The 20,578-nt window shown below is 37.8% G+C and overlaps 1 protein-coding gene across 1 annotated transcript in view; it reads right to left on the bottom strand.

Moving 5' to 3' along the window:
• The window catches only part of gbe1b (glucan (1,4-alpha-), branching enzyme 1b), a 167,279-nt gene that overhangs the window by 105,481 nt on the left and 41,220 nt on the right, over nt 1-20,578 (bottom strand). The window contains exon 7 of the mRNA XM_084717393.1: nt 17,797-18,006. Coding sequence (XP_084573519.1) covers nt 17,797-18,006 — 210 coding nt within the window. The remainder of the gene's footprint in view (nt 1-17,796; nt 18,007-20,578) is intronic.

The following is a 20,578-nucleotide window of genomic DNA, read 5'->3' as shown; positions in this document are numbered from 1 at the left end:
CGTAACTTCACGAGCAAGAAACTGTGACAAACCCTCCGCCTCAGACACCACCAGTGAAACTGCAGAGGGTGAAGCTAACGCAGCTAACATTAGCCACGCTACAACTGCTACTGACTTAGCAGCTGCTACAGGTAAGCACAAATGAGAAAAAAGACCTGAAAATATTAAATGCAATATATATGAAAATGATGCTAGTCCCTGTTGTGAACCACTTGGAAAAAAGTTAAAGGATAAAAAAGACATCTAATATTGCCAATGCCATCTCTTAATGGCCACTTTTTCATCATACCACCACTGAATAGATGATTTTAACATAAACTTGAATTGTGTTTTAACAAAGGCCCGTTACTTGTGGCAGAATTAAATTGTAGCACTGGCAATAAAAGAAGAAAAGTTCTTACTTTGGTTTCTTTCATGTGAGAACTTGGGGAAGTTGAGCCTCACAGTTTGACCACTGTGAGGACATTATTTATAGAGGTGTATGTGGGCACTTGCATGAGCATGAATCAAGAAATGGAATAACATATGCTGAGGTGTAGGGCCATTTGATTAAGCAGCAGAGCACATTTATAACACATGCATGCATAAGCAAGCATACGCTTAAATTGTGGCTACCTTAGGTCCTTTAACCACTGTTGCTATGGTGCCAAGTTTACATACATTAGTCAATCATAGCTGAACACAAGATCAAATGTCAGACTGACTGCATTATTAGTTTCATCATGTTGAGAATATTATACAGCAGTGAGTCCACATGAGCCATGAGCAACCCCCTCCCACCCCCCACCCCCTGCAGCGACTGAGTCACCACACTTTTCTCTTTAATTACATGCAGAAAGATAAGATAAGATAAGATAAGATAAGATAAGATAAGATAAGATAAGATAAGATAAGATAAGATAAGAAAAGTTGGATACTGAACTTTGTTCTTGTTTTTCAGGTACAATACTGCAACATCATTCAATGATGCAATTACATCATGTCAAAAAATTGACATCGCGTTGAGGAGTTCCAGATTCATGCTTCAACAACAAAACTTCCTTGGGTCCACCAATGTTTGTATGGCCACTAGGTAGGCTTACGTTTCACCAGGGAATGAGTGAGTGAGGGAATTTTTGCTGCGTAAGAAATCCATGTGGGCTGTTTGTATGAAACAAGAAATAACGTGATGTAACGTGAAGTGGTAAAGTCTTAGGGCTTGATTCTACCCGGCATGGTTGCATCATGTTACGACTCCACCACATTGGTCAGAGCTGATCGCCGCCAGTCTACACAATGCTTGTGATTCCACCAACAGCGCTGCAGGCTGCAGCACGTCCTAGAAGAAGGTTGCCGCACCGTCGGCTCAAATACACACCGAGTCTATATTTGACCAATACCACATCAATCTACACAGAGCAGACTGAGTGGTCAGGAAGTCAAGGACAGGAAGACCAAAGAGAATCCAGTAAGTCTTCATGATCATAAAAACAGAAAAAAGAAAATTTAACTGCACAAAAAGTAAGGAGTAAATGAACAAAAGCTGAGCAAGTAAACATAATCAGGTGTGCAAAAATGCTACTGAAATGCCTCAAAAAAAAAAAAAAAAAGCTGCTGGTGGGACCTGCAGCAGCGTGGAGGACAGATAATAACCATGTCAAAGGGCTACTTCACCCAAAAGTGAAAATTCTGTCATTATCTACTCACCCTCATGCCCACTGAAGGTCGGCTTTATTTTTTTAGTCCACAAAACACTGCTGGATATTCACAGGAAAACAGTGTTGCAGAATTTCCAAAAACAATGTAAGTGAATGGTGACCAGTTTTCAAATGTAAAAAATAACTGAGAAAAAAAACATAAAAAAAAAAAAAATCCAGACTGCTTGTCTGGCGTAATCCAAGTCTAAAGCCCCGACATGCCAAGTTGAACTGAAAAACATTTACACTGTGTTTTTAGACTAAATCTTCACTGTAGATCCTTAGCTTGGAGCCACGTCAGAACTTGGTGTGTGTGTTGTGGCGGTGTGTACGTATGTGCAGGTGAACAGCATGCTGGGGTTTTAAGAGACTTGGATTATATCCAACAAGCAGTGTGAAGGCATTTTATGTTTTTTTTTTTTTGTTTGTTTTTTTTAATGTTTGAAAACTGGTCACCGGTCCTGTGAAACTCACCGTTTTCCTGTGAAACTCCAGCAGTGTTTTGTGGACAAAAACTAAACACAACCTTAAATCCGCACGAGGGTAAGTAGATAATGACCAAATTTTCATTTTTGATTTTTTGAAATGTCCCTTTAACTGGCACTGGTCTAAGGCTTATTAAATGTTAATAAAATGCACTAAAAACAAAAAATATTTACCATGTATATCAAATATAAGTTTTCCTCTAGACACAGATTTTCAATCCTGATCCAAACACTGAATTAGAAAAGTTGGATACTGAATTTCATTTGTTTTTTTCGTTTGCAGCACCACACTGAGGGGCAGTTCAACATTTTTGGCTTGAATGATGCAATTTCATCATGTCAAGAAGTTGGTGGAGCAGCGAGGAGTCGCAGATTCATGCTTCAACAACACTTCAGTAACATCTCAAACTACAAAAAATCCATCCAAACACCAGTGGATTCTTGTTCTCAGTAACACCTCCTCTTCATATGCTATCATTGATTCATCCGCTGAATGTCCCAACAATAAATACTGAGGATTACATCCTGTACGGCAAAAGACAAAATCCCACCTTTTCTGGGCTTTTTTTTTTTTTTTTGGCCAAGTAAGCCATGACACAAAATGCATTTAAATGTGTTGCCTTCTGTGCTCCATTCCTCAGGGATGACCAACCTCAGCACTGTTTGACAGGTGTGAAGCTGCATGTTACATCGGCGCTTCCTTCTTCCCCTGAGGAAGAGCACGAGGGAGCCTGGTATGATCCGATATAGCAGCCTGGCTGGGTGGTCACGCAGACCCTGTGATAAATAGATTAGGTCCTCCACTCCACTGCGCAGAGCCAACAAAGGCTCAGACACAATGTATCCTCACGGGATGGAGATAATAGCCAGTGAGAGCCAGAGGCCCAAGATGAAACCATACTGCCACATTAGGACCCACAATGCCATTCATCATCAAGTCCAATTACAGTGGGAAAGTAGATCTCTATACCCGACGCAATGCTCCGCTTATCTATGCAGTTCAATAAAGTTATCACTCGGCCTGTGGTGTTAATACAAAAGCAAATTGCATATTACACTGTCCTCATGCTAAAAGCTCAGCAATGACAGTGGAACCTGCTTAGAGAGCACTAATAGAGTAAAGCTCTAATCTGGCTGCTTGTAGAGTCAGATAAGGTAATATATCATATGTGCTGTTGTTTTACCTACAAACACACACTGCTACAAAAGTCTCTACAAGTCAATTCTAATAATTTTCACATCAGCTTCATGCTTAGCTGCTCCTTATCAGAGCTTATTTCCTCCTCCAGCTGGCTGTGACCCATATTATGGTATTTATGTTGTGTTGCGGGGCAGAGCAGATATGGAAACATGCTGTGTCTCCACTAGAAGTGAATTTTGCATAAGGGGTCAAGGCAACTTGTCATGACGGCAGAGAAAGAAAGATTTAAGCCCCTGTTTTCACAACATCACAGGTAAGCTGCAGATAAGACCGAAATAAATTTAAGAAGCTGACAGGTCATTCCACAAGAAGTGTGATGCTCAAACAACGATGCTCGACAGCCCTGATGGATGGCGTGCATTTGTCGGGCCAAAAAAAAAAAAAAAAAAGGACAAATAAGGTGCCTCATTTAACGCATTTCAAACTTTTCTCCAATCCCTGCAGCCATTAATGCGTCCAGGACAGAGACACTGACAAGACTGGCAGTTGCAATAAATTCACATTTCTTGGTTGAAGCTTGATTTATTTATTCATTCAGTCATGGAATTATTAATTTAGCTTGTGGATACATTAAATACACATATGCACAGTAGATTCATGAAGGATAGGACTCCCTGATAATATCTTTTCTATTATTTTTGTGACTAAAGGTAGAAGTTTTAATCATGTTGAGTTGTCATTTATCCTGTCATCAGATAAACCACAGTCCAGTAAAACAGGGTTCAGTTATCCAATCAGCACTGTGTCCATCTTAGAACAAATATCTCATTTCTTTTTCATTTATTGTTTTATTTAAATCAGGGACAGAGTACAATAAATTTATTGCAGCAGATACAGCACAGTATCACATTCTATCTGTTGTTGTTGCACATACTGTACAATGTACATACTATATAAAAATATAAAAAAATTAAGACTAACACATTATTTGAGGGGGTGTGCATAAGACTGTCATGACACAGTCATAACCATGACATGAACATGAAGGACTTTTTCTGAGTGTTTATGACTGGTGTCACTATGTGTCATTTGGTCAATTATGCCATTTTTAATGCTGACGTTATTTGAGATGTCCTCGTTAGGACGACGTGACATTATCAAAGGCAACATAACCTTTCATATACATGCCATAGCAGGCCTAATTATGAAACTTTAAGAAATTAAAGGTACTTTATTTGAAGGGGTGTGCATAAGATTGTCATCTCACCTTAATAGCCATGTCATCATACCTGTCATGAACATGACAGGAAAGGACTGTTGCCATTAATTAACTGTCATTTGGTTAATTATGTCATTTTGAAGCAAAGTTGACATTGGCTGAGATAGCTTTGTTATGACAACTTGGCATTAATCAATGCAACATAATCTGTCATAAACATGTTATGTATTACATACATACACAAACATGTGTATGTATCAACTTTGTGTTAAAAATTATGCAGTTGACTGAATGACACTTAATCACAGCACTCATAAACATTCAGAAAGACTTCCTTCATTTCTAAAGCAAAGCTGGAATTATTTGAGATGCCCTTATTATGACAACTGGACATTAACTAAGGGAGCACACCTGTCATAGGAATGCCATAGCAGTCATATCAAACTTGTGGTGTCATAGCAGCTGATGTCAAAACCAACCAAATATGATGTATACATATTTCTGAAACATTAACACGTAAAGCTAAATAATTTCTGTGAGTCTGATAATTAGGCCGGCTATGTCATGTTTATGACTGCTTCTGTTGTCGTGATTAAGGTCAAGTGGTCAAAACAAAGACACCTCAAACACTGTCAACTTTGCATTGAAAATGAAACTGACTGAATTACAACAGTCAAACATTTATAATGACTTGTTTCATGTTCATGACAGGTGGCACGTCTTTTGCACACACCTTCAAATAAAAGGTTACCAAATTAAGTTCTTACAATACATATTTTAACACCAAGATTAGGACGTATATGCAGGGTTTTTTTTTTTTGAAAAAAGTAGGTGATTGAACCTTTTCCTATTTCCAGTAACGAGTTTGCCTTTCTGGTTTTCTTTTCTTTTTTTTCTAGTATGTGTGTTTCACGTCTCTGCAGGGGAGCAGAGAGAAATAGGTTTTTAAAGTCTCTCTGTGTTCAGCTCTCAGTACTTACGTAACTTCTAACTGAATCTCTGTGGTTTGAAGTTTTGTTTCTCTCTTCCCTCACTGTTATCTGCTAAGATAAGATATCTGCTTTATTTTACAGTTTCATGTTTGCTATCAGCTGGAGAGGAGGCGTGTGAGCAAAAGAGTTCACAGGCAAAAGAGAGAAGTCACCGACGGAGGCGATAAGCTCTCATTACCTCTGCTGAAAAGGGGTGGAAATTTGTGTGTTCACCTGAGTGCCTTGTTACCATCACTGCCGATCAGAGCTGGAGCCGATGAAAACCCACGACTACTGCAGAGCCATCTGACCCTGGAATGAATACCCATTGTTCCCTTTCCCACTGAGGACAAACGCCAGATGTTAGAGGGTCTAAGCAGGTTTCTTGCACAGTGAAAAAAGGCCCAAACACACATAAATACACCTGGAAGACAGACCAGTATAGATTTAGAGAGGTATTACCAGACTTAAATGTCTGGTAAGTATGTACTCTGTGCTGGACATGTGTAAGAAATAAGTGTTTATAGTTCGCAGCACATTGTTAAGCAGCCCTGCAGGCAGTCTGGTGGTGCTGGCTGCCTCACAGGGTAAACTCTCATCTAGCTGTCTGACAGACTGTCCCTGTATTGCTGCGCTTTGTGTCAGATATCTGCCATTTGTCTGGCATTCTTTAGGCTGCCTGGCAGCTAGCTTCTTTCTCTTGTCATCCTGGGAGGGATACTCTGCTGCCTGTGGGACTGTTTGTATGTTTAGCAACCTGCAATTAGTAGCACCTTGTACTTGCCGCCTTTCAGAATTCAATTGCAGCGAGCCAGGCAAATTCTGCCCCATCGGAGCGTTCTCCAGTGGGTCGTAATTTATCAGGGGCAGGATATCTCTGAAGGTGTATGTTCTCATCACTCACTCATCACTGAAGTTATCTGCTATAGTTTTTGGGTTTGTGGTGTGGCCATTTTGACAAAAACCCATGCAAATTATAGGCATGTCTCCAAAGTCATAGCTATACGGTTAGCTAGCTGGCTGGCTAATATCACCATCACCATCATCAGAATCATAATCGGTGTGTATAATTGCCAAGGAGGTTTTAACATACAAGGAATCACATGCTCCAATGTGTGGACCACCTGGGATATTGGTTAAATACCAAAAGAGCTGTGACGGAGTTTGGCAGCCATCCTTGAGGGAGGGTGCAGCCTTACAGACACTACTGAGGGAATAACAGCCCCCCAGTGATTGGACAGTAGATGAGAAGGGACGAGCCACAGCAGGCACCATCCCTTTCTTACTGGTTAGTGTGTGTGTTAGAATTCCAGACCAGTTAAAAAAACTGTTTGCTAGCTCAGAGCAAATAAAACATTAATTAGCAAAATATTCCAAAGCTTAACAGTCCTGTAATACAGAGCAAATAATCCTGTCTAAATATCATGGGAGTGAACAACACTGACTCTGACTCAACTCTGGAGCTTAATAAACATCTCTAACCACAGAAAAATATCTCTTCAAATACTTTTTTTAATTTAGGATTCCAGTTTCAGGGGAGGATCAGTGAAAGGAATTAAATAAATATAATATTAGTTATCACATTTGTTATTATTACATAATTACATTATTTTATTTAAAATCTACCTGTTCTTCTTTTTGGTTGCATTTACCTTCATTTTTAGCTTAAATATAGAGAGTATTTTGACATAAAGTCATTTTTCTATATATTTTATTTCTCATTCTTTTTAATTTAAATGACACTTGTAACAGATGTAGCAGGTGTGGTTTGGGATGAAGGCAGAACACTCATGTTGATTGTTTTGTGTTGTTGGTTTATTTAACTTTTTACTATTACTATTATTCATGTATTTATTAACTTAATTTTTGTTTAACCCCCTTCAAAATGAGACGCTGCATCTCAAGGGGTTTTATCCTCTTATTAAATTTTGAAATGAAATATTAGTTATCAAAAAGAGATCACATAGAATAGCCTGAATGTGTGTGATTTCATTAAAAACACAGTTCAGAGATACGGTATGGGAGAATTTCCAGACGGAGTCGTGCACTAATAAATACCTTTGTCTGAGAGGAGGCCCACAGTCTCAGACCTCAAACCTGCTTTAGAAATAAATAAGACAAAATACTTAAAGACCTTATATTTGTGTGTTTAAAATATTTAAAATACATTATTTAATGTGCCATTTTATTCTCAAATCAAGACCATTTTTGTCCCCAGTTTTAAACTGAGAGAAAAAGAAAAACCTATACAACAATAACCCAGCATGCACCTCTGAATTTGCAGCCTCCCATCTCCAAGATGTCCTGATTGGCCACTTCAAGTCTATGAAATCAGTAGAGCTCATCTTTTCAGTGTGGGGGGGGGGGTGAAGGTCAGGCCCATACTGAAGTTAGACTGTAAAAAGTGATTTTCAGTAGTAGGAGAAGTAATGGATTGTTTTAAATGAGTTTCATTTATCTTTCTGCTTTAGTGATGGAAGTTTACTTTCGTGGATTTTATCAACTCGAAATTACATTCTGGTCTCTTAACCTGTTTTTATTATTTCAGTAAAAGCGTGTGCATTAGTTTTCTATCATTATTGTGTATCAGACATTATAACAGAAACATTTTCACATTTTTCCTCCTGAAGCTGAACCACTTTCTCTTGGTGATTTGGAAAGAAGGTAACTTTTGGTTATCTGTGTAGTTAAAGTTTTTGTAAATTCACAGAATCAAACCAGCTAACTCAGGCTAACATCACCAATAATATTCATTGTTTTTAACTTAAAATGAACTAAAATAAAATGCTAAGGTTACAATAAAAAACAACTTTTCCTGAAACCCTACTATTATTTTTGTAGGAGCAGTACTTTAACTTTTTGGTGAAGCAAATAATTGAGTTGGAAAACTGGAAACTTTTAAGTTGATTTGAATTTAAGTTGCATTAATGTAAACTGTTGATTTGACAGCAACAAGATTATTAAGTACATCTGACTTAAAGCAACTGTGTTAATCTAACTTCTTAAGTTGGTTTGAAAAAACTAACTTTATTTGTGTGTTACTAATATAAGTATTTTTTAAAGTTGGTCTAACAATTCTATTTTTTCCATGCACCAAATGCCTAATATGTGATAATACCAGTTTGCACAGAAGTTATGTGTATTTTAATTACAGACATTCTCCATCCCATATCTTTTATTTTGATAGATTTCATGAGCAAGTATTTGTCATTTGTAAAAAGATATTTTTTGATGCACGCAAAAATCATAAAAAACTCAAAGTCACTCTATTTTTAAACAAATTGAATGTCTTTAGTGCAACAGCTTAGTCATGTTCAACACATTTCGGCAGTGAGACTTCGTCAGAGAGCCAAACAGGTGGAAGTGGAACAAAAGGCACTTTTATAGGACTCTTCCACAGTCGGCTTGACGCCAAAATGCGTCAGACTTTGTTTAAAGGCCAACCATGACTAAGCTGTTACAATAAAGACGTTTTAATTGTTTTAAAAGAAGATGCCTTGGAGTTTTTGTGTGAACATGCGTCCCTATCCAAAGAGCACCTCAAACTACCTCATTCTGAGCCCAGGAAATGCTCTAACCCGAACATTTTTTCACTTGCATTTGCGTCCATCTCTGGCTGTTAACACTTTAAAATGTTGTTTCTCTGCAATCTGCATTCATTTAAGAGGCAGATTATTCATTTGAACCACGTGAAAACTGACACAGAAAGCAGCTCTTTGCACACATTACTGCCATGGTACTCTTTTTTTTTGCAATTTGTGGGATAGTTTCGGGGGGCTGAAGGGCATGAAGGGGCTGAGCTGCTGCATGTGTTCCTACTCACTGGCTCCGTCCAGCACCTACTGGAAGCTCTGCAGGCAGCTCCAACCAGCCACCATGCACACCTACAGCTAACTTGAACTCATTAGCTGAAGCTCACCAGAGGGGAAAAACAGCTTTTCCCCATGCTGTGTGACTTGATGGGGCAGTGGGAAATAACTCATGGGTACTAAATACTGAAATGACTGAATTTGGACCGAGTTGCCATTTCAAGCGTGAGTTCATTGACTGATCAGACGGTAGCCAGCCAGGCCCCAACTGTACTCCAAAGTTGGTCCAAGTATGTAAAAAAACATAAACGCTCCAAAGGGAGGTAGAGATAGATTTTTTTCTTTTGTGATGGTTTCTGCTCTGTTTCTTTAAAATAAAAACCTGTCATTGATCAGCAGGGTGATTCTTCGCTTCCCTACATGTCTTCCCTTGTGTAAACTTCTGCTATTTTAGAATTTCACAGTAAAGCATGTTTAGTTGTGGAAACAACAGCTGAAAGAATACAGTAAAGAGATAAATGATGCAAACAGGTCTCCAATGCTCCCTACGCTGTCAAAAGTCACATGTAGGAAAAACTATTTGTTGAATAACTTCCTATATGGCTCTTAGAACATGTCATATGTAATATAACTGTAACACAGATACTAAAATATCACGCACAGCAGCAGCTTGTAGTAGTGATATATGTGGCTGATTTTTATGGGGATGCAGCAGGGTTACGTGTATTAAAAGAGAACATAAGTTAATCAATAGATTTAGCACTATATTATTGTTTATTTCTCTCTGTGCACAAATCTGTTAAAATCTGTAAGTGAGCACCTCTTCTTTGCTAATATATATATATATATATATATATATATATATATATATATATATAGATAGATATATATATGATTTAAGACGTACTGCACACTTAAACATATTTTCTGAGCTGTAAACTATTATTATTATATTACTGTACTGTGATGAAACACATCGTAGCTCCTGTTAATTTTAACAGTTCTCAATAAATTCATAAAAATCAGTAGTTCACAGGTTACAAATGAATAAAATGCCCACTATTTTGAGCCTGGCAGAGACAAAGCTAAGATAGAGTCGACCGTTTAGGTAGCCTCTATGTCATGAAATTTATATTAAAAAAAAAAAAAAACAAGTTAGACACTACTTCCAAGGCATACAACTATAATATTATACCCTCCCCTATTATTGGCATTTTTGGCGTGTTCTCAGTTTCATGTGATTTTAATCTCCATGCTCACCCACAGGAGGTCACTGCTTTTACCTCTCTGTTAGCCGGACATTTAATTTTGTTTAAATGGAGGGATGTTGCCCCAACCGCACACGAGCAATGTGATGGTGCAGAAAATCAAGCTGGTAAAAATAAGATGAATCCTTAAGAAATTTTATAAAACCTGTGACCCATTAACAAACTATGTGAACAGTTTATTAAAGGGCTATGAACTCTGAACTGTCCTGTCCGTGCTTGAATGCACTATGATGCACTTGTTTTTTTTTTTTGTTTGTTCATTTATTTTTTGTTTCGTTTCTTTTTGTGTGTATTTTTTATGAGAATTATTTGTTTTGGTTGTTGTTGGTTTTACCTTTTTTAGATTTTTCATTTTGTGTTACCTTCAGTGTCCTCTATCCTTCTGTACATAGTTTTAATTTGAGATGACAATCTGTTATTATCTTGGATGATAAATGGAAAATCTCTACAAATGAAGTTTTAAAAAAAGCCAGTTAACACCCTCTAATCAAAGTTGGGTGGCTTTAAGTCCCAGGAGGGCAAAGTCATGACCTAAAAACCTACAGTGAAGCAATAAATAATGCAAACACGTCTCACAATGTGATAAGTCGTATTTATGAAATAATTTCCTTTAACACAAATACTGGTCCCAATTAAAGGTCATTCTAAAACGTATCATGACGCACCCTACTCCGCCTCTGATAGGCTGGTACTGGGACCAGAGCAGCCACATGTCACTTCAGTGGACCACACTGGATTTTGGGTGAAAACAAGCTTTGTTAAAGTGCCAGCACCAAATAGAGAAGACTTGTGTCATTTTAATGCACATTAATGTTGGTCATGTAATTAGCTTATCATAACACCACAGCTGACAGATGACTAAAACAGAAAAACAGTGTCTTAAAGTGACAGATGTCAGAAATACATTACCCGGAGACTCAATAAGGTACCTGTATGTGTAATGATAAACCATCTTTTCCCCTATTTCTTTATTTTTTTTGTATGTAATGATGCTGATTCTTGATCAGCAAAGACACAGCACGATTATTCACCTGACTGGTCAGAGGATTTGAGCTCTTAAAAGCTCAACAATGACACCGTTTTCTTATTTTAAGCGTTTGAAATTGCAAAGACCTCGGAATTTGTATTGACCACCTGTCAAACTAGAGAGGTGGTTTTCACCCAAAAAGGGACAGAAGCATGACGTTGGTGCAAAGTACCCGGGTGGGCTGCTCTGATCTATAGGTTTCAGTTTAGGGAAGAGGAGTGATTGGTTAGGGTTATGGTATAAATATCAGGGTAAGCCAATCAAAGGCAGAGAAAGGCAGATCATGACTTTTCCCTCCTGGGTAAAAAATGGTATCTGCAGCCCCGTGTGAAATAGCCATAGTTCAGTGCCTGATAAATGTCTTTTTTTGAGATCAAACTGAATATTTTAGAGTGGCCTCTTATTGTGCCCAGTCCAACACACACCTGTGCAATAATCCTGCTGTTTAATCATCATCATCTTTATATACCACACACGTCTTATCTTGGCAAAGGAAAAGAGCAAATTTGTAAATGAAATTGGAGAGAAACAAGCCTTTTGTGTGCATAGAAGAAGTGCACAGACTCATGGCAAAAGGGAGCAAAAACAAGTGTTGCATTTATATTTTTGTTTGAGTGTACCTTCATCATTGGATTTAGCACTATATTATACACAAAAGAACCTAAATGATTTAATTCTGCCTTATTTGAGCTCTCGTAGTGTAGAATAAACTTACACTCCAAGCAGTGTTAATCTCATTTAGTGACTGTCTGTAAGCTATCTTTTGTCCTCGTTCATTTAAGATCAACAACGGCACAGAGGCACAGAAACATTCAGTATTTATATTGCCCCCATCCAAACATCATTAACAAATATCTGAACGGAATAAAAACACGTGCACGGAATAATCTTGTCAAAGGGAGAATTATTGCTCCTTAGTCCTCAAACACGGGGGCCAATCTCTCAGCACGAGAACACGGAGAAGAGTTAAAGACAGTTTTCAAAAGCCTGGCCCTGGGCCTATTTTTCATATCTTAAGAATTCACACAAAGATTGATGAAAAATGGATGCAAATGATCCTGAGAGAGGTGGGGGGATTACAGAACAAGCCCACATCAAGCTTCTCAGGACTCTCACATCTGAAGGCCCTGATCTGCAAAAAAAAAAGGCTCGGCTTCGCTGGCAGCCACAACCCCCCCACCCCACCCCCCGCCCTACAAGCTGAACCATGGGCTCCATTCACTCGGTCACTGTCTCAAGGTGACTCCGGCGTCTTTGAAAAAGGTTTATGAAGGAAATGACAGCCAACGAATAAAACAGTTCCTCCCATAGTTAGTTTGTGTTTATCATATCAAGAGCAGTTGAAGGCCCCGAGCTTCACCTTGTACATTCACATTAACTGTACATCCTGATGAGCGTTTAAAATCTGATTTACACACAAATTATCCTTTTATGTTTCAGGGGCAGTTGGAACATTTCAGCTCAAAGCAAACGTTCAAGCAAAAAAATTATTACATATTTCTATATTATGCTCAAATAATAAACCTAATTCACAGGGTCGAACGCCGGCATAAACACTGTGCGGTTTTTTTACGCTCGTTACGGAGGCCATGTGATCAGTCTGACTTTCTGCGTGGGCTGCTCCTATGAGCCGCTGAGAAACCGGGCAGTTTAGGTGTGATGCAGACTCGCAGCACAGAAAGAGAGAGAGAGAGAGAGAGAGAGAGAGAGAGAGAGAGAGAGAGAGAGAGAGAGAGAGCTCATTAATTACTGTGGTTTACACTGCAGACTGCAGTCTCTGTTAACAGTGACAAACATCTCGATACCTGTTATATACTCTCGCCCGCTCTATGAAAAGTCTGTTTTCATTGCGCTGCTGTTCATTCTCTGTCTGTGGAAACACATTTCTGTCAATGTGATGAAAAAAGATGACCCTGTAAGTCATAATATTAAGAAACTGTTTCAAAATATTGGGTTACTATTTCAAAATAATGAGAAACCTCAAAATAATGATTTATGATGATCTGAGATAGTATCTAAAAATAATAATAAGTCACATAATAATTTACAAACATATGTATGTAGATACATACTGTATGTGTACACATATAAAGTGCAAACAAAGTTGAGAAAACTCGTAATTTCAAGGCAACTGCCTTCGTTAGATTTTTGAGTTTTGAATCAAACTCAAACTTTTTAAGACACACCTGAATCTTTGACTTTTAGGAACCAAAATAAAATTGTATTTAAAGAAAATTGTGCACAGTGAGCTGTGAACCTGAATTTGGATGCTTAGAAAATAAATGGTTGCAACTGACTATGATTAACCATTGTTCACTTGAACTTCAATGAGAATACTCAAGTTTTTAAATTTTACTTGAACAGAAGTAAATTATCTTAACACAGCATTTCTAGTTGGTAAAACATTTTCAAAACTCATATATGTTGACTTGCTCGCTTTAATAACTCATTGTGTCATCATTGCAGATTAGCTAGCATGCTATTTACTTGCTAGCAAATAGCAAGAAATTCATCTTGTTGTAATGAAAAATGTTTGGCTACAATTTCAGACAGTTTTCCAGGTTAAAATTATTGTAGCTATGTCCAGTTTAATTATTTTAAATCAAAAGATGACTTAAATGTTGTAAGAACGTTTTGCTCTATTTGCATTTTTTTAATTTATGGTTATACTTTTTAAAAATATCGGCAAAAGTTTAGTGTACCTGATATTATCTACCTGATATCATTTTGGACAATAAAATTTTATACTGTTATTGTTATTTTCTGTTCATAAGAATATCATCCAATGTATTGATACGTGAATTTTTTGTTTTCTGTTATCAGTATCTGCCCCAACAATCCAGTATCGGTTGGACCCTATAATGTCCTCAAACTCAGAGGGCCCTCACGTTCAGACCTGGATAGCAAGCATCCATCTAAAGGACATTTTCTCCAGACTGAGCTGAATGTTTTATGAGGAGAAATTGCAGAGAAACACATACTAATAAGAAAAGGTGCTCTTTGATAAAGATGCACAAGTGGAGGGGGAGCAGAAGAGGCAGCAGCAAGGAAAATATATCTTTGCTGTGATAGCCAGTATCAGTCAGCCTCTGTCAGCCTAATAAGAACATCATGGTCAGAGCGTGATGGCTGATAGCCGGGGCCGCTTGATTAAAAACAGCCTGCGTTTCACAGTAGCATCGCGGCCGGCTAGCCTCTGAGCTTCATTTCCTTCCAGAGGGAGCTGCAGAGGAGCTTGACACAAACGACACGTCCAAACAACCTGCGAGAGGCAGAGAAGACAAATGAACTGCCTATGACATTGTGGAGCTCCTTTGGGCTTTTACAAATGACTCCTCATATGCCTCCCAGTCGTGGCATATGTCTGCACCGTGTTTAATGAGAGCTTCGGATATGAAGAGAGTTCAATAACTAATGAAAGAAGAACCTTGTTCTCTTATTATAGCCCCCATGCCTGACACTAAACATTGTATAATGTATTGGAAACGGCTGCACACCGACACACACTTATTAAAAGCGAGTTCAAAAAAAGGCGTTTGATAGAGCCAACAGCGCCTGCTCCTGTTTAATGTGTGCTGGGATCATTTTCTGGCTACAGAGGCAAGAGGAGACACTTAATTAACAGGGCCTACAACAACACCAATCAATAGTTTTGGTGTACACTGAGCACCAGCGCAAGCTGAAAACTGCCTGCCGACTGGAGGCCTTTTATGTTTTTCCTCACATTTTTGTAATTAGCTGAAAATATGAACATTAGCAAAACCCGCCAACACTGTAACATCAAATCATTACTCAAACTGCATTAAAATTCAACACCTGTCCGACCCAATGTGTAAAAGGTAAAATCAAGAGCATTGGAGGAAACTTAAATTCACCATTAATAGCCCATTTTACGCCTTAGGAATATCAGATTAACAGCGAGCTGGACTGCGTGGCCATTTTGGTGAGAGATGTAATCTGTCACTTTTGAGATCATGTCTTGGTTTTGACCTTCAGCACGTCTTCCTGTATCAGATAGTCTGAGAAAATATAAAGAATCATATGCCAGCTCCCATTTTAACCTCATTTATCAATCTGGTCATTTGTTGCTTATATATTTTTGTTTAAATTATAAATCATGCCCTCATTTATCAACCTTGTTTTCAAAAGGTAAACATTTCTATATCTGATGCAGCCATGGCCAATTTTAAAGGGATAGTTCAGATTATTTGAAGTGGGACTGTGTGAGGTTCTTATTGATAGTCAGTGTAATAATAATAGTAGATGGCAGCAGAGCCTCTGTCTGGAGAAGCAGAGGAGAACCAGCATGGAAGCTAAGCTGTGGATGTGGTCGGCAACACAAAGGTATCATAGCCGCTTAAAAAAATCTATATCACTTTAAGTTTATGTTATATTTATAATATTTCGACCACTTTACTTTGCAGACTGCTGCTGCTTTGATCTGTTAGTTCTGTCTGTTAAACTTTAATTAGAGCTTTTTAACTGCAGAATGCCATTTTGACCATTTTCCATTTTCCAAGTTTATATGTGCAAAATCTAAGAAATATTCGTACCTGACTTTTCCTAAAAGTACCTGTATTTTCATTTTATTTTTTTTTAAATATAAATTACACAAAACAAAATGAAACTGTAATAACTGTAATAACTAGTCATATTGATCATGCATGGTTTTTTGCACAGTTTGAGGTTTATCTTGGTTGCTTAGCAACTATTATCGTCTCTATCAAAGAAACATTTGCAAGTGGTCTCGAGTTCGATCCTGATTAGTGGATAATCGGAGAATTTGATAAAGTAGGGGAGACTGGGGAAAGTTGGAAAGCTTTTTGTTTCAGCGCCTGTGACTCACTGAATTTTTGTGTTTCAGCTCTCAGATTTTGACACAAACTCCACTTGTTACTAATAGTAACTGGTGTTAACTCTGGTGTTATTTGCTGCAGATTGAGGAATTGGTAGACCAGCAACTTCTGTGTTCTGCGAGGTAAAATTACATTTTTTGTCAAAGGTGTCTCAAGTGAAAAAGCAGTTTCAGTTCCCTGCTGTCTAGACGCAGAAGCAGATTAAGCAAGCAACGTTTTGTTGCACCGACTGGTTTGTCGTATTAATTGCATAAGTTCCAGCATAAATGTCTGAGCACAAGAACACCCAGCTGCTGCCAAGGTCTGTTAGTTAGTCTGATTGTGTGACCGACTAACAGATCGAGGCAGAGGTAGACCAGCGACTCCCGAGTTCTGTGAGGTAAAATTACTGATTTTTCCCATGGAGTTTGGTTGGTTTGGCGAGAGCAACATTTAGCTTATAAAACAGCGGTTTCCCATCTGAAAAAGCTTTCTAATAGCAAAGAAAAGCAGTGAAAATATTCTAAATATAGTGTACACCTTTTTTAAGTGGTTCAATTTGTTGCTGAGCCTGTCCACAGTAGTACATTGCATTACTGTACTCCCCTTTGCTTCTTCAAACAGGGGGCTGTGCTGACTAGGATCTACTGATTATCAATAAGCACCTCATATAACCCCACATCACAGAATCAACAACTATCCCTTTAAAACTCTTTCATAAGGTTAGTATGTAACATTCACATGCAGCCTTAAATCATCACACTCAGGGCATAATGTGGAGTGGAGTTGAAATCTGCAGATCCACTATTAATAACACAAACTGCAGAGCATTTTCACCACTACTGTACATCACTAAGTAATTACATTCTGATTTAATTACATCGCACAGCTTTCTTCATTAAATATGCTCTTTACAGCTTGCACAACTTCCAGAAAAAAAACTTCACAAACAGTTGTTAGTAGTCCCTGCAGTTTTTCCACCTTGTTGAAATGTAAATGATGGTTTGCAAAACTAATGCATCAAATTGACTTAAAAATCACACTTTAACCGTATGCATCAATGTACATCTAAAAATACAGTGTGCATCATTGCACAACATTTTTTCATGCCAATAAACGTAATGCATAATTATGCTAAAGAGCAGCAGCTTGTGTTGTTTATATGTCCTGATGTGAGGTACTGTAGGTGCATTTCAGTCGTGAGAAACATACAATTTAAGATGTAATCGAAAGCAAAGACAATTAACATATCTTTCTTTAAAAATACATCCTAAATGACTTTTGAATTTACTTCCAGTGACAGCAGCTGAATCTACACATGCAGTACAGTGAAGAGTGATGAGTTACAGTAGTTGACAGTGGTACCTGGAGTAGTTAAAGAGGCGGCTGTCCCACATCGCGTGCTCCCCTCTGGGTGGATCGTGGAAGAAACAGGACTCGGAGCCATCGAAGCGGTTCAGGCCGTCCTCGGTGTTCTTGGAGGCGTGGCTGTGGACGACGTCCAGCAGCACCACGATGCCCATCGAGTGAGCCACATCGATCAGCTGCTTCAGCTCATCGGGGGTCCCATAACGACTACAAATACACACACACACACACACACACACACACACACACACACACACACAGATTTGTATCATTACAACACAACCTAGAACCTTATTTCATGTCTCAAACTGCACTAAAACATCAACCTAATCCTGTTCTTAACCCTAAATACAAATTCTAATCCCCAAAATTAGAGAATAGACATAGACCAACTTTTTTCGGTATTTGGACCTCAAACAAGGTTGGGTCAGATTACTTTAAAATGTAGTCTGTCACATTGCAATTGCATTTTTTGTAATTAGCAATGTAATCCATTGTAATACAAACAAATGTAATCTAATCTGAGTACTTTTGGATTATTTCAAAATCAAAGATTCACACTGAGTTCCTCATATATTTCTTTCTTTCTCTTTAAACATTTCAAATGTGGTCTGTGCAAATACAATGCATTTTTCCATCGGGTTCTTCTGTCTCCCACCAGGTCAAAAAAGTAGAGCACTTTCTTAAGAAACAAGAAATAGTTTCATAATTTTAAAATTGCCATATTTTAAAGGTGTAATCAAAAATGTAACCAAGTAATCCTTGACAATGTAACTATAATCCAATTTTAAAAATGCAAATATAATCTAGGATAATTATAACTAGTGATTTTTTGTAAACTGATTATGTAATATATGTATGTAATGGAATTATGTAAATTTTATTAATTATTGTTTTAAATTCTTTCAGACAATAATCAGACTGCCAGACCTGAACTCCCCTTTCCCCCAAAACGTGAACCCGTTTCATGACAATATAAATGATTTGGAGTTTATTTAGCCGCACCCTCTGATATAAACGGCTCATTGTAAGGTAATGAAAACACAATGATGCTTAGTTTCAGGTGATTATACACAAATGAGAACACACTCATGTACATTATATTTCATTTGTTTCATATTCTGTCAATAAATCCTCATAAATCTTACACACTGGACTTTTAATATGCAAATTTAAGGGCTTTATATCAAACATGTTTATGTTGTTTGTTTTGTTAAAAATACCAACTGATATCTGATTTTTTGGCCCTCAAATACTGATATTAGTATTGGCCTATAATACTGGTTGAGCTCTTCTTTGTCAGCTGAAGCACCACACAAGCAAAGATAATGAAGTACTTACTGTTATTGCAAAGTAAAGTAATTACTGTTGATGTTATTGTTTGCTATCATACATATTGTTCTGTACTTTTCTTCATTTTGCATTCTTAATAACTTTGTGATTTTTTTTAAATAAGCCCTCTGGGTCTCGTGACTGTCCCTGCACCGTATTTTATTTGTCATCTTTGCCAACTTTGTGTATATTTTTTAAATTGTGTGATATAAAACCAAACTAATCATCAAAATGGATCAGAAATGCATCTTTGATCAAAGAAAAGACACAGTGTGTTAATCTTACCCCCTGGACTTTTATCTTGCCTTCTTCCCCCAAAACAAACCAGGCTTGTGACTTGTGCCAGATGATGAACAACAAAAATGTTGTTGGTTTTAAGTTTGTTTTTCCTTAACTTAGTATCACAGTAACAACAAGGCTACGATTTAAAAGAGACACTGGAAGAACACAGTCTGAATTTAGATTTTAATTAGAAAGTATTTGTGATTCAAATAACCATAAGAAATATACTGAGCAGTGAATTATTTCATTATTCATAATCTCCGTCTCAGATCATTTGTCTAAAGATCATCCATTTCAACCACACTGTCAAGTCGGCTTCCTCAGACTTTTTCATTTGATATATTTTACACAACTCTTCTACAGTCCTTTAATATGATTTAAAGGGTTGTAAAAAATGCTGTGAAACTTGCAGGACACTCCACGTACAAACACACACACACAGCTTTGCATACACTCCTCATATTGTCCAATATTGTCCCGTCTGTCCTTCCAGCTATCATCGGATCAACTTCCTTGCAAAACAGGACACATAGCGACAGTATTACCGCGCTTCCCGCTACTCAACCGCTCAGGTTTTAAATGACACTGAGAGATCAATCATGGGTGAAATTACACCGTATACATTACACTTTGGGTTTAAAGCAAGGAAGGAGGGATCTCTGAAAGAAGATAAATACTCAGACTAGTCCAACTTTATCTATGACTGCCTCCACTCTCTGGATTAACAGCAAATGTATTTACTGAGAGATTACTGCTGGTGTCAGGCTTCCTCACCTCCATTTCAGGTGACTATTTGTATGAAGTGGGAAGATGCTCACTCAGTTTCGTCTTTATGATCAACCCTCCGAAGAAACATCAGTTTCTCCAAGGCTATTTACAATTGTATTAAAGGGCAGCTACTGCAACTGACAGGTGAAGTGACGTGTGATTAAAATAAATAACCTGAAAGGATTCACTGCATAATGTTGTTTCATTAAAGGAGCCTAAAGCAGACAGTCAACAATGTCGAACTGCATGATCGAATGTTGACTTCCACGTCATGTGAAATGAAATAAACACTGGCCATTTCTTCTGAATCACTCAATTCTGGTTCAGGAGTGGCGGACTCCACCACTAACAATGAAAACTACAACACAGACAGGGAATTACATCATGCAAATAAAAT

The sequence above is a fragment of the Lutjanus erythropterus genome, chromosome 4, assembly GCF_056507025.1.
Source record: "Lutjanus erythropterus isolate fLutEry1 chromosome 4, fLutEry1.hap2, whole genome shotgun sequence".
Classification (NCBI taxonomy): domain Eukaryota; kingdom Metazoa; phylum Chordata; class Actinopteri; order Lutjaniformes; family Lutjanidae; genus Lutjanus; species Lutjanus erythropterus.
This window is presented reverse-complemented; position numbering and strand designations above follow the sequence as displayed.